This window comes from Scomber japonicus, chromosome 5 (genome assembly GCF_027409825.1).
Source record: "Scomber japonicus isolate fScoJap1 chromosome 5, fScoJap1.pri, whole genome shotgun sequence".
Lineage (NCBI taxonomy): Eukaryota > Metazoa > Chordata > Actinopteri > Scombriformes > Scombridae > Scomber > Scomber japonicus.
In genome coordinates, this window is record NC_070582.1 from 14,988,846 (window position 1) to 15,004,614 (window position 15,769).

General features: G+C 40.5%; 1 protein-coding gene across 1 annotated transcript in view; it reads left to right on the forward strand.

Annotated features, from left to right (window-relative positions):
• The first annotated feature begins 13,120 nt into the window (after positions 1–13,120).
• The window catches only part of srpk2 (SRSF protein kinase 2), a 35,866-nt gene continuing 33,217 nt past the window's right edge, over positions 13,121–15,769 (forward strand). The window contains exon 1 of the mRNA XM_053319888.1: positions 13,121–13,200. Coding sequence (XP_053175863.1) covers positions 13,121–13,200 — 80 coding nt within the window. The remainder of the gene's footprint in view (positions 13,201–15,769) is intronic.

Below are 15,769 nucleotides of genomic sequence, written 5' to 3' on the forward strand. Positions count from 1 at the left end.
TGCTGTCTGTCTATGGAGTTAGATTTGTTTCATAATGTGTGTGTGCAGATCGACAATCTGTGTGTAAATGTGTAATCTGTAAATATAAACACCTTCCACAAATACAAAAAAAAGATTTGTATACTCACAAAAATATTTTGCAAATATAAAACGGATCTGCAAATACACAAACAAATTCCACAAATATAAAAAATACATTAAATTAATTTTGTGAACTCAGTTTTTATTTGTGAATCGAAAAAACATTTGTGGATCTCAGTTCTACGCTTGTGGATTTGCTTTTTACACACACGGAGTTTTGAAACAAACTTTCCGCCGGTCCGAACGAAAATCCACTCGTATCACTCGGACATTTTCGGATAGCAAGTGATCGTCTACTGGTGACGTCATTTCCGCATATCAAAGTAAGAGCACGCAGTCTTTCTATGAGCTTTTTAAAATGTTTATCAGCGATGTGACGTGCATTCATGGTTTCATGTTAATGTCATACAGTGATTATTAGTGTGTGTTTATTTGTTCTATGTATATTATCTAGCACACACTTTCATATACATTTCTGTTTGAGTATGAAAGGCACCAGGATGCTTGTGGGCAACGTTCAGCTCTCTAAAGCGGTGGCTTGGCTGCTTCTTCAGTAAGCAGTTATCAGCCATCTCATCCTTTATATTTTTCATTTATTCTTTCAGATGGGTAAAAGTCACAACGCACTTCACATCTTATTAGTAGTGTACTCTTACTAATGTAGTTTTAATGCCTATGTGTAAGCATTCATGTTGCGGGCTGGGAGAACGAACAGGGTGCAGGATTTTATACATTGCAATTTACAAGATGCATTGTAAATAGACCAGAAGTCATAACAATCCAACCTGTAAAGAGGGCCCCTGTAGACTGCTGGCAGAGACATTATAATAAGATGCTTTTAAGCCTTAGAAGGACTTTGCTGCTGGTGACTGGCATCCAGACATCTCTTCACAACCTTTCAATACTAGTGTAATCAGTAGAAAATTATGGAGTTTAAGATTTAGACATTTTCAGCACAGCATTTAAAAGACTATTTTTATCGTTAAACAATAATAAAATAATAATAATAATATATTTTACATTTGTATTCATTCTGTTTTATGAATAGCTGTCTTTATTTTATATGTATCTATCTGTCTATATTTATTTTTATTATTGTTTAACGATAAAAATTGTCTGAATGTTGCCCACAAGCATCCTGGTGCCTTTCATACTCAAACAGAAATGTATATGAAAGTGTGTGCTAGATAATATACATAGAACAAATAAACACACACTAATAATCACTGTATGACATTAACATGAAACCATGAATGCACGTCACTTATCGCTGATAAACATTTTAAAAAGCTCATAGAAAGACTGCGTGCTCTTACTTTGATATGCGGAAATGACGTCACCAGTAGGCGATCACTTGCTATCCGAAAATAGCCGAGTGATACGAGTGGATTTTCGTTCGGACCGGCGGAAAGTTTGTTTCAAAACTCCGTGTGTGTAAAAAGCAAATCCACAAGCGTAGAACTGAGATCCACAAATGTTTTTTCGATTCACAAATAAAAACTGAGTTCACAAAATTAATTTAATGTATTTTTTATATTTGTGGAATTTGTTTGTGTATTTGCAGATCCGTTTTATATTTGCAAAATATTTTTGTGAGTATACAAATCTTTTTTTTGTATTTGTGGAAGGTGTTTATATTTACAGATTACACATTTACACACAGATTGTCGATCTGCACACACACAACATTATGAAACAAATCTAACTCCATATCTGTCTATCACTATTATTAAGAATTTGACAAATCAGTCATTTAAACAGTCACTGACAAACATTTTAGAGGTGGGATCTGTAGATACTGTACTGTAAACACCTATAATGGTCCTGCTGTGCGTTTCCTATATGACTAGTCAGTACCATTAACCTCAGGATGCCCCTTACAACCCCCGCTGTGCATTTTCACACACACACACACATGCACATACATGTATACACATGCACACCCACACACCAATATTGAGGTCAGATAGACAGAGAGATAGAGACAGACCCCCCATCATGGCACACCCTCTGGCTACCTCTCTATGAGCTGTTCACTCATGTAGAAGCAGACCCATCTGCCTAGAGATGGCGAGAAAACAGAGACGGATAGGGATGGAGGATGAGACACACATACACACACACACACAAAAGCATTCCAAAAAGACAGAGGTGGAAATGGGGTTTAGAGAAAAGGAGGGAGGATGCCAGATAGAACTGAGAAGAGGGGGGGGGGGGATCTGTGCGGCGTTGCCCTGAGATACAGGATGTCGTAATAAGGCAATTGGGAGAGAGAGAGAGAGAGAGAGAAAGAGAAAGAGAGAGAGGAGGGGGGGGACTAATTCACAGAGGGGAAAAAGGGGGTAGGAGAGAGAGCACTTCAAGGAGAAACACATTCATTTTCTTGTTGCTGTGACAAGCTGACACCCCTCTGCCTACGCAGAGAGTGGAACGTTCCACCTCGCTCTGGGCTCTGTTGTTGTGCAGAGCTGCAGAAGGCCTGATAGAGCCAGCTAGACAGAGAAGGAAGGGAGAGATACATAGACAGAGGCAGACACACACTGGATCGACAGGCTTGTGTATTCATTTCATCACCCAGTTCCACCAGCGACACCAGAGAGGAAGGAGACAAAGGGAAGAGGAGGACAAAAAGGAGCGTCAGTGAAGGCAGGGAAAGTGAAAGCGAGAAAGAAAGAGGCAAGGTGAAGGAGGAGAAGGAAGGAAGGAAAGGGAGGGAGGAAGGAGGCTGGGGCATGAGGAGGGGCGCCTGACTGACATTACTGGTCTCGCTATCAGCTCTCTCACACACACACACACACACACACACACACACACACACACACACACACACACACACACACACATACAGAGGCAAACACACACGCGCACATTCAGCTAGATTGTCCACTGCACAGTTGCTGCTCTTTTTATCCTTTGAGGAGCCGTGTCCTCCATCCTTTCTTCTCCTCTGAGAGAGAGGACAGGAGAGACAGAGAAAGAGGAGGAGGGACAAGGAGAAGGAGGAGGAAGAGGGGAGGCAGTAACCCTCTCCTCTCCTTTACTCAGACATACAGCAGAGAGACAGGGAGAGAAGAGTAAAAAAAGGAAAGGGAAAAAAAAGCAGCTTTCTATTTTATTTTGCCGTCTCCCGTGGTCCCTCGGCCAGCGAGCGGCTAACAGGCACCGCTCATGTCCGTGAACTCGGAGAAATCCTCGTCCCCCGAAAGGTAACACCTCCTCCTCCTTCTCTTCATCTGTCGTTTCATCCCCATATGTCTGTGTGCATGTCCTTTCTTTCTGTTTGTCTGATATTTTGCATTGCATCCCCCTGCACAAACCCCCTCCGACCACCAGCCCCCTCTGCACCTCCATGTTTTGTGTCCTCTTGCTTTCTGTTTCTGTTTCTGTCTGTGTATCCTGAGCTGGTTTCTTCTATTGTTGGGTCACAATAATCTCACTGTAGCCAGGAAAAAAAAAATGCAGTGGTTCATTGTTGCGTGGTGCTGTTAGGTTTCAGATGACTGCTGAAACAGAACATCCTTACAGTACGCACATACTGTACTTAAAATCCCATCCTAAAACACAACCTTTGTCAGGCATATACACACTCGAGCTGCTGGTGCGTTTTTTTGAGGCAGCATCTCTTATGACAACAATAACAAGAACACACCAACACACAGCTACTGGCGCTGGAGCACAGAGCTTACACAGCAAGAGTGTCAACACACGTCAACATTAGCACAGCCAGCAGCAGTAGCAGCAGCAGCAACAGCAGCAATGCATCTCGGCTGCAATGCAAGACAACAGCTCGCCACATGACGCACCTCAGTGCATAGCATTACTGCACAATGGCACCTCTGAGCACCCCAAACAACTTCTATACATCACATAGGCACTTAAATCATATTTTACCAGCTGTAAGAGTATTGCATCACACATGTACATATTGAGAAACATTAAATATTGGTATCAAGTGTGAATGGCAAAGTCACAAAGCATTATCAGTTACATGGCACACAGTGGCTGATTGAAAATACACAATCACATCATGTCAGACAAAGACATGCACACACCAACGTTAATTCAGTGACATATTCAGTTCATGACAGAATAATATGTCACAGTACATGCACATGTATGTAGAACAGTCACGGTTAGGCCTTGTCTCACCCTTATTGTGTAAAGATTAACGCCCTCGTTAATAATTTGTACCCATTTATGCCTAATTAGACCCTCCTATGTAGATCTTAAAGATCAAAGGGAACACAGTGATTTGGAGAATCTTTGTTGTTGTACTGTCGTATAGTTTTGGAAGTTCTTCAGTCAATTAAAGAAGTGGACAAAAAAAGGAAAAAAAAGGCAGAGGAAAATCTTTGAGAACAAAGGTTCTGTTGTTGGTAGTTTCCATCTCTGTTTTTAGCAGTGAATCTAAAAGCAAATGGGTCAAAGTCGTGATGTTTGTCCAAACCGCTTACTGCATGCATAAAGACCCATATCCATTCAGATCTAATCGGACCAAGCCCACATTCCTCTTTCAGTGTGGAAATGCGGAAAGAGCTCGATTTGACGGGTGCTAGAGGGTGAGGAGCGGGCAGACTGGATGACTCAGGTAGACACTGATGCTGTGCCAAGTACGATCAGGCAGAGCCGCTGCCATCCACCCAACTTAGCGCCAAGCCCCAGACTGGCACAAACACAGCACAGTATGCACACAGATAGGTAGAAGTAAATGGGCACTAAGAATATCAGGCATTATTAATGGTCATTTGGGCACAGAGGAGAGCGGCGTTACATTGGCAGTTTTGGATGGACTTTAAATGAAGTTTAATTTGGAGGAACAGGCAGTGTACATACTGTAGACATGCTGGATGCTAATGGTCATACTCATTTATATAGAAGCAGACAACATCTTGAGTATCATCTTGCAGTCCTGGTGCAGTCAGGTTTGTGGATTTCAACACTTGGATGGATTTTTCATCCCTCTATTGTTTGGGTCACAGTAGTCTGACTGTAATTAAGAATAATGCAACAGTCCATTGTTGCATGACAGGTAACACCGAGGAGCTCCACTCACACACACTGCTGGTGTTTTCAATGGCTGCACATCTCATATGACAACAACAGTCAGTGCATGCAGCTGTCTGTTTTCCTATCTCAGAACAATCTAACAGATTAGTTATAGTCATGAGGTTGTATCCCAGAATTAATTCATAGATATCAAATCACATCGTCAGCTACAAACCTCAGAATAACCCTAGCTGTTTCTGCCCCGTTGTTCAAAGCTGTGTTTGAATGCCACAGCTGAACAGTGCACCAAGGATCAGAGGGGGATCTGCAGCTTTGTGAGTCTTACACGGACAGCCGGGTTTCCTTTTTGACTGGATATACTGTATGCACAGACCAAACATGGCATTCTGGCTTTTATAAAAAGAAGTGCATGATTAAACAATTTATCTGCATAAGTTGGCAGCTGTAGAAAGAGCTTGATAAGGGGAAGGAATATGTTGGAAAGATCAGACTTGTTAGGCTGCAGGTTCATTGCTTTATGCCATTGCCAACTCGTGTTACTGCAAGATAGTAGCATACAGAATCAATGTCAATGAATGTTATTTATCAAGCTAAAAATTCAAAGTTCAAAGTTGCTGGGTCCAGTTTCTCAAATATGATGATTTGCTGCTTTTCTCAGTTTTATATAATTGTAAATTAAATGATGTATTAAAAAAAAAAAAAAAAAATCAACAAAGGATAGATTAAGTAATGATGTAAATAATCTTTAGTTGCAGCCTTAATACAAATTATTCTTAGGCATTATTTACATAAAGCAGTCTGATTTTGAAGTTGCACCTAGTCTTTAGTTTTATTAGTTTTATTTGTGGTTTATCTTTGGAGTCAAAGTCTATATTGGGCCTCTGCTTTGGGACATCTTAGCAAAATTGTTCTGTCTACAACACCATCTGGCCAGCAGGCACTACACACACACACACACACACACACACACACACACACACATACAGCTTGGGAATGCGTCATTTTTAATGTGCAGGAACATGTTTGTCAACAATGAGGCAGAACGGATTGGGTAACTCATGTGTTAAACCAAATGGATGGAGGGATGCAGTTGGGCCTGAAAAGAGCAAGAGGCGGCACTGTGACAAATTTCTCTTGGAGCATTTGCATTAGGAAGACGATCCCTGTTGTGTAAGTTGGCACTTGAGGCATGCTGGAGATGGGGATGGAGGACAAGGAGTGTGTGTGTGTGTGTGTGTGTGTGTCCATGCGTGCGTGGTGTGTTAGGATATGAGTGTTTTGACATCCTAGTTGCGTGTGAGCCGCTTAAAGCTTCTTTCTATGGGGTGACAGCGCGTCGTTTTAGGTCATAACTGACGCTGCTTGATGGAGGGCTTATGTCCTTTGAGTAGACTTTCTTTGAGGATTAAATGAAGGTTGAATAAATAAACACCCAAAAGTCAAGAGTTTACCGGCTTTGTTGTGAAGCTGTCTTGTAGCTCTTGTCCGTCTTGAGAGGCAGCGGGTAAACCTCGCCGTCTTTGATGTGGATTGTCTCACCATCAGTCAATGTGTGTTCTGTCAAGTAAAGAGTCTGGGTGTGTTTAAATGGGTGTAGTGCTCAGGTGAGCTGCAGAAAATGCCTCATTCACTGCAAACTGTGTGTGTAGTAGATAAGAAACATTAAATGGTTATCTTAACAAAATACGAGGACTGTTCAATGTCTTAAATTAGTATGTAATCCATATATATTTGAATGTATTTGAGCCTCTTTGCAGGTGGGTGTTTCTGCATCAGTACCTTGCGATTATGATTGATTGATTCATGAGTTTTTACTGCTCTCACTGGAACCACTGTTCCTCTCAGGCAGAGGAGGGGAAAAAAGGGACAAAATGGAAGAGAAGAATATACACAGGGGGAAATAAAACTACAGGACAAGTGAGAGGGAAAATGGGAGATAAAATTATAAAATTAGGTATAGTCAAAAAACGAGTGAGAGAGACAGACAGACAGCAAGAGAAATATTAAAGGTAAGAAAGCAAGCTTTCTGGAATTTAAGTATTGTCACCCATGAACTGACTGATCTTTCAGGTTACAGGATAAATCAAAATGTTCATATACAGCCACCTTCTTGCCTCACTTTTTGTCTAGCCAACTCTTCTATGAAAGGAAAACAAATCACCATATAATAGATATAAGTAGGGCTGCAACTACAATCAATTACATTTTTGATTAATCTACTGATTATTGTCTTGATTAAGTGATTAATCATTTGGTCTGTGAAATGTGAAATGACCCCGAGATGACATTTTCTTAGTGTTTTTTCACATGGACTACACAGAGAAAGGCAGGATATCCTCACATTGGAGTAGCTGCAACCAGAGAATTGGCATGTTGCTTGATAAATAACAAGAATGATAAATCGGTTATCAAAATTTCTGAAAACAAGCCTCAACAAAGCTGAAAGAATAAATGAACGGGAAAAATAAAATGCATGAGAGAGGAACAGGGCAGAAAGAACATTGGAGGAGTCTGTGTGAAGTGTTGGAACATGTCCAGTCGGTCGGGCAGATGCAGCCGGCAACATCACATCCAGCTCTGCATGGATGGGGTGGCAGCCATCACATTCGCACTCTATAGAGTTTAGACTGGCCTATATGGCCTCCACCATTTTCTCTGATCTGACCCACATCGTTATAGGCATACACAGGCCACAAAAACTCACACACAGAGGCATGAGCAGTCCCAGCCATGCCGCGACATGACAATAGCTAATGAAGCGTGACAGGGAGCTAGCTAGCAAACTAGCTGGCCTGCCCTGCCTGTCTGGCTTCCTGGCCTCCATTATACCCTACCATCCCACCAGCCCCCCGTTTATGTCTGGAAAAAACAGACATAAACAGGCCTCTATGTTCTCTCCTGCCATCTCTTTTTTTGCTTTTATTTGTCTCCAATATCCATTTGGGGGAGATGGAGAAGGAGACATCATGATGCATATGCCATCATTTCTGTCCCTCAGAGGTCTCTCCCTGATGTAGCAATGGTAAATAAAAAACGTGTGTGTGTGGGGGAATGCGTAGTCGAAACTGGCTTGAAAATTTCAGGCTTTGCAAACAAGTCTAACCTGACTGCATAGCACGACTTTCTGTCTGTCACCACAGAAAAGGACTGTGAATTTCCACTCTCCTCAGTGAAATCCTATGTGGTTAATCAGTAATAGGAATCACTGAGTCAAACATCTAGCCGCCAGGAACAAGACACCTCACGAGTAGGGTGTTGAAGGCGATCGCCATAGCAATACCCCCAAGGAGTGGTCATGTGATCCAGACTCAGGCACCTGATCTGCGGAGAGGTCCTCAGCAGGGTTGTGGTTTCACCACATGTAATATGGGGGGTTAAAGGTCATGTAATGGTGTTGGCGATGGAGACGGATGAAGAATCCATAAATAGTAGGATGGCGTTGTTAATGTGGTGGGATGGAAGTGAAATCACTGTCTAATGACAAAAGAATATCCTCTTTTCAAATAACAAAACGGTCCATATCAATGAAAATTTAATAAAAAAAAGATAATAGTTTTGCATCTGCAGAGCTTCTTCTTTGCAAAACACTCCATTTGCAAAGTTACCTCTCCTTCCTCCTCATGATGACATCAGATTGTTCATGCATTACCTTTGTTGCCTTTGTTGGTGAGGTTGTTCATTTTGTCCACTCTCATATATCAGATCAGATTCAGGCTCGAACATACCAATATATTTGAGAAGTTTCCATTTCGAGTAAAGAACGTGAAAAGGAAGTGAAATCCTTCAACTACTGTTTGTTTATATAGCCCTCTGATCTAGCGAAAGTCTGTCGTTAGGTAGCTTTCAAAAACTGGCCAATCAGAACAGAGTGGGTTCATCAGGAGGGATGCCTTAAAGTGACAGGAGCTAAACGGCCAGTTTCAGACAGAGGCTGAACTGAAGGGCTGCATGAACGGTCAGTATAAGATAAATAAGGAATTTTCTGAACTGTTAATCAGTTGTACCAGAGCAAAAAAAAAAAGCGCCTGGATTTGAGGTCACAAGTCCTTTTCACATTTGTTTGTCTTGAGCAGTCATATAACAGCTCATTCTCCCATTCTCACCTCTACTGCACTCCACTTTGAGTAAATTACCACAAAAAAAAGATGGGAATTTTAAATTAGAGCCACATGACAAGCAGCAAGAATGCCTAACTGTTTTAATGTTTCTCAAATTGCACATTGAGTTGCCATTGTGTATGAAATGCGCTATATAAATAAAACTGCCTGCCTTGCCTTGCCTTGCCTTATCATTTTAACAGGTTTGGTTTACTATTGCTGTCTGTGTGTTTTTGTCCAGTACTGCCTGTCCCTGTTGACTCAGTGTGTTTATGTATACAACATTCCAGGCTTTCCTGTGGTATTCTGGTGACGTCAAATCACTTACTCTCCCTCAATCTTTTCATCTCTTCACTATCTCCTCTCTCTGCCTGTGTTCTCTTTTTATCCACCGTTCTTTTTACGTCTTCCTATCTCTCTCTGTCATCTGGTGTTCCTTTCATTCGGGAGGTTTTCTGTTTCTCTTTTGGGACCGCATCTCATGCATTACTTGTCTTATAGTCGCAACGTTTGTCAGATTCATTGTTGTTGTGCCTGCTGCTGTGAAGTCACAAAAGGTTATAAAGAAATCTTGATGGAGATTATTTGTGCAACACTGACACTGAAACTAACAAACTGAGGAATGGTAGCAATTTATTTTAATCCAACTTAAGTTGTTAAATTGTTTTGTTTTTTTGTTTTGGCTGTGCTCATTTTCCTTTCCCACACACTTTTCTGAATATGGAAGAAGTTTTTCTATTTTCCACTGGCCTTCCTAATATCCATAAAACAGCATTTGTAGTATATTGGTTGTTGCCAGCTGTGCACCTCTGGGTATTAATTGGTTTTAATAAGCAATTCTGCTAATCGCTTATTGAAGAAAATGTCTTTGGAGAAAGATTTAGTTACCCTAAATGTGTCATATTTGTATCTTACTATGTGACGCCTTTAGCTAAAGTTTGGATAGTTAGCATGCAGCTAGAGTAACAACCTTTCTCTCTCATTATTTCACAGCTATCTGCCATCAGCGTATTAGTCTTTCTGGAGTCGACTTTACTGCTATGACACTGTGTCAGTTATACTCAGCAGGAACAGTGAGATGGAGGGAGAGTTGTGGGGGGGGGGGTAGGGGGTAGACAGACAGAGGGAGGAAAATGAGAGATTTTAGGTAGAGAGGAGCGGAGGAGCATGGTGCAAAGATAGCCCTGGGAGAGAGATGGATTCACACAGAGGAATTGAAAAAGATACGATAAAGCCAAAGAAAGAATGTTGGAAAGAGAAAGACCAAGATAGAGACATAGAGAGCAAAGAACAGGAAAGGACAGCAGAAACCTCACGAGACAACAGATGGAGACGGCTGGGGAGCCTCAGACAGACGAAGATAAAAAGCAGAAGGGGCAAGGAGAGAGGATGAGGAGAGGAGAGGAGGGAAAGTGAGGGAAGATGGAAGGAGAAGATAGATTGCTCTCTGCAGACTTGCGCAGTGTGTTGGGTAATGCTAGGTCACTGGGGGACTAATCTCTACTGATGCTGCAGCATTGAAGCAGTGGAATGATAATGACCTGCCCGTGTTTGTGTGTGTGGGGGGAAGCATGTGTTTGTTTGTGCAGCTTTGCATATGGATGTGTGTGAAAAGATAACATGGTTATGTTTGAAGGTACCACTTTTTGTCTCCTTTTGTTCCTTGCTATTGTGACACACATACACACACACACACACACACACACACACACACACACACCAACACACAAACATGTACATACTCACGCACATAACCCCTCTTCAGTGCCTTATGCCCTTTAGGACTGAGTCACCCATCTGCTGCCTAACTGAGAACAGTATTCATCTGTTGTGTCTGAGAACACTGTTCAACTGTTGTGACTCCTTCTGCAACATGGTCATTTTTATCTCTCTTTTTTTTTCTTTCTTTCTTCATCAGTCTGAATCTGTGTGGTTTATTAAGTTCTGGACCCATGAAAGATTTCCAAACGATTTCCAGCATCCCAACTGGCACACTCAGTTTACTCCCTAGGCCTCCAGTTTAACTGCAGAAAACTGGCAGTAGTGGTCGATTACACCACAGTGGTGTTTTCCTGTTGGTGTTGGTGTTGGCACTTGCTTGGTGTTGGGTGTGGCCTATTCCTGAGTCAAATGTGTTATTTTCTAGAAAGCATCTGGATAGGATGCATAGAAGTTTGTTGCTTCATGGTAAAGTCTTCTGACATTTTGTAGACCAAGTAATAACTTAATAGCGAAATATTCAGCAGATAACTCAAGAATAAACAGAACTGTTACTGTCAGTCTTACTGATGATGTCGAAATATCATAGGAATATTTTACAATTACAACAACAGTAGAAATGAGGATATATAGATACAAATATGATAAAATAATAATAATAAAAAACCCTGCCATGTTGGAATATTGTAGTGCATCCATCTGCATAATGATTGAATCTTTCATGCAGTTCTGCTGCCTTTGTGAAATACGTCAGGCATGATCAATAACATGATTGAGTTTTCATTTTTAAGCAAACATAATTGGCATTGGTCAAATACTATAGTTACCATAAAATTAGACATTAAGTTGGCATGTGTATTGATAAAGAAGATAATGGAATGATTGTTTCTCCTCAGACGTTCTAGACAAATATTTGTTTGACTGAAAGCTGAAGATTTTTTTTTTTTCTGGTTTGGTTTGGTTATTGACAATGTCTTAATTTGTAAAACAAAACTAAGAGTCTACAGTCATACTAGTGGCTCTGTGGAGTAGTCACAGAAGGAATGGGAATGCCATTAGTTTTGCAAGTATTTAGATGCATTAAATTATAAGATACATTGTCTTAGAACCAAGAATGACTCAACCAGTTGATTTGATAGATATTTGACACATTTCACAGGATAGGTGAAAATTTAATCAAAGTGTTTGACTGGCAGATAACACCAACTCTGGTGCCATGCTGCTAACATGCCTAAAAGTCTCAGCATGCCAGACTTTGTCAGGGATAGACCTTTAATTAAGTCAGATTAAGTAACACAGTCTACCAACTTTTATCAAGAAAGGGACCAGCATTTAATGTCTTCCAGTAAGAAATATTAGAACAACGATTAGAAAATGGGACACCCGTAGGGCAATGTTCTCATTTCGTGTACGGTCAGCGTTCCTTATTGCATGTCCCACCCCATCTTTCTCTCCCCTCATCATTTCTTGTCATTTCTTTACTATTGGCGATCTAATAAAGGCCTTAAATGTCCCTCAAAAGAGCTATATAAAAAAGACCTATTAGAAAATGTTACAGGTTAAGTTTTGTTAAACTTAGTGTAGCAGAGATTGCCGGTAGAGGGACAATCCATGCACGTCATTATTTTTAATTAGCTCTACCTTTTTCACTTTTCACTTGACATCGCTGATCTTTCTGCCAGCCCATACTGCTGACCCACACCATGAAACTACAGGCCCCAGCTTTACTCTAGACACAGTGGTATGCTAATGACCTGACATTCAGATCGTATTATGTCAGTACTGTTTTGGGAACAGTGATGTCTGGAAGCTTTACTGACACTGAAAGTCTTCATAGAGTATTCAGAGTGTATTTTAGGAGACTAGTGAATGGTCAGGCAGATGGAGAGGTGCTGATGTTGTCTGATCTGTATGTAAGATGTTGTGTGTTTGTGCTCTTTATGCATATGTGTATACTGTAGATATGTCCTTATTTTATACTATGTGTACAGATATGTGTGTGTATTGCGTTAGTGCTTATATGTTTCCATACTTCAAACTCAAGTGGGCATTGAGAAGGATGTTTAGCAGGTGGGTGTCACAGTCCCACGTGACTTCTGCTGGAATTTCAAGGCTGGGTTCGCGTTGTCCCAACACTGCTGTGTCCGTGAGTATACAGTGGAGATCGGGAGCTACTGTATTCTCTTGTTCATCTATCCATCCTTCTTTCCTGCCCGATGGAGTATGTGGCCACTAAGAAGAGATGGGGTCTGGCCTTGTGTGCGCTCCGTCTGCGGCACAGGGCTCTTCGAAACAGGTAGAAGTGGGAAAAGTTAAGAAAGAATGAGGAAAATGCAGTTGTGAAAGGGTGTTTGATTGACAAGACTAATGAGCAATGTTCAGGAGGGTGTGTGTACGTTTTCAGTTTTCAACAGGTGAGGCTAAATATGAAGAAAAACGTGTATCTGTTTGGTCTGAATGTTTTATTTAATGAGGAATGGGTGTGAGATGGTGGCAAAGAAGGACTGGATTGATAAGACTAATGGGATAGATACTGATTTTATCTGTATACTGGCCAATATCCAGGGCTATGGTAATCTTGTTTAAACTTTTTTTTTTCTTACCAGGAAGAAAAGAATATGCAAAATGTTTTAACCGAAACACACAGAAGGGAGAAGATGAGAGAAAAGAAAAGAAGTGAAGTTGTGCAATGAAGTGTAGCTCATTCATATGCTTGTATGCATTGTTATCAGTCAATGAAATTGTACTTTCTATCAAATTTCTTTATTTTATTTAAGTGTAAGGGTACTTTCGCTGCACTTGATATCTTTTATTATCTGGTCAAGAAGAAACAACAGAAAAAGTCGAGATTTCAAAGGTTTAGCTCCAGCAGTGTCCAGATTGTTTAAGTTAAAATTGTAGATGTTTTTCATTACTGTTTACACGTATGACTATGACGGCATCATGATATTATTATTACCTACTTTCATCCGGGCCACAGACATGCTCAGCTCTGTCTTTTGAGTAGACCAAACTCACTTTGTAACTGTGGTTTCAATACAGTCAAGTAATGTTTTTCATTTACATTCCTGCAGCTTTCATTTTATGAGCTGAAGACGGTAATCTGTCATGCCAGAGGACGTGTAATATTGTTGCTATTTCGGAGACGTAGTCTTGATGATGTAGTGATGTGAAACTCACTGAGATAAAACACCTACAGTATATCCCTCCCTCTATCAAGTGGAGACTTTTGCAGTTCAACTGGTCTGTGGGAATGATTTGGGACAATAAAACTCTGGTTCTTGATAAGACCAGGGAAAGATGTCTGTCCACATTAAACCATGTAAAATATGACAAAAGATAAACAAGCTCTCTACTTAGGCTCTTGTTTGGATTAATAAGCCTGTATTGCACATTACTGTTGTATAGGCTTCTCATTAATGATGACATCCACTTTGATTGGCAGTAATTCATAGAAACATTTTGGAGCCTGCTTTCGAAAGCTCATAACGTTATGTTAATTTCCAGGAGGATCATAGTTACCGAGCTGGAGATGAGACATTTGTGGGCTATAGCCGCAGTGCTAATAATGAACTGTTAACAATTACATCATTTCTCGATCTTGCTTGTAATGGACTTTCTACTTTTTTATGCTATAATGCAAGTTAAGCTTTCTATGGCATCTGTATCCTATCTTTAATCATGAGCATGGTCTACTATTATTTCACATTGAGTGTTTTAATGATCCTTCTTAAAACTTTGCTTTTACTCCAACATACCCTCCTCACCCTAGACGAAATAGATCAAATACAAATCTGCAAGAGATAACCAGAATGTTTTCACCATTTTCATCACAAAAGTATAATGAGGTTACAGCATTTTATCTTTGTGTCTTCCAATATTAGTCTTTTTTTTTAACTTGACATAGATTTTGACAGAAACTACAAGGTAACATTATAAGTGATATTGGCACGTATCTGACTGGGTCACTGCACTCTAACATGGAACTTGAACTTTAAAAATGATGTGAAGCATTCTCAGGTATGGTTAATAACATTAATAATGGCTCCTCTCTGCTTGAGTGTCAGTAGTTTTTCCTGCAGTGATGTCTGTCTGGGTTTCATTATTTTGTTGACATTGTTCTCATTTATTTTGAATATCTCTTGGTTTCTCTTGTTTATGAACAACTGTAATGGAGAAATTTTCTTTCAGATTCATAACTTGCCACATTTACTTTGGAAATGATACACATCTAGGTGTGATACTTTCTTCTCATTTTGGTTTGCTCACATCTGATTTGTGTGTCCTAATTAAATTACCTTATGACCAGTTCAAAGTTTGTATTTTTTGGACTGTAATGTGCGGGCTGATTAGTTGGTTGAATTTATGCTTGGAGTCACTAGTTGTTGTAGCTGTTGAATGAGACGATGTATCCATTGAAATTACATTATCATTAATGCAGGTTGATTCACAGTATTACAACCTCGCTTCCTGTTGAGAAACTCCTGATCTGGTCTGTGTGTAGCACCACAGGTGATGAACACGCTCATATCACAAGGTGTATTAAATATCGTTTAACCTTTGATAGGAGCACAGCATGCTTTCACTGTGCTTGCATGTGTATTTATGTGTGTCTACGTTTGAAGTAGCATAATACATACATGCACATGGCTTCTTGTGACATTCTCGCTTCTTGTAAGTCAGTGTGGGCGGATGTAACCTCCACAATACCGGGCTTTGTGGCTGACTGACGTCATTGGAATGTGTAAATACAGAATGCAGTGAATGAGTGCACTATAGAAGAGTGTAAAGTGCACGGCACAATGAAAAATGCAGCAGATGGCCATACCCAGCGGCTCTGTGTGCAAGATATGTGGTTGAATGTT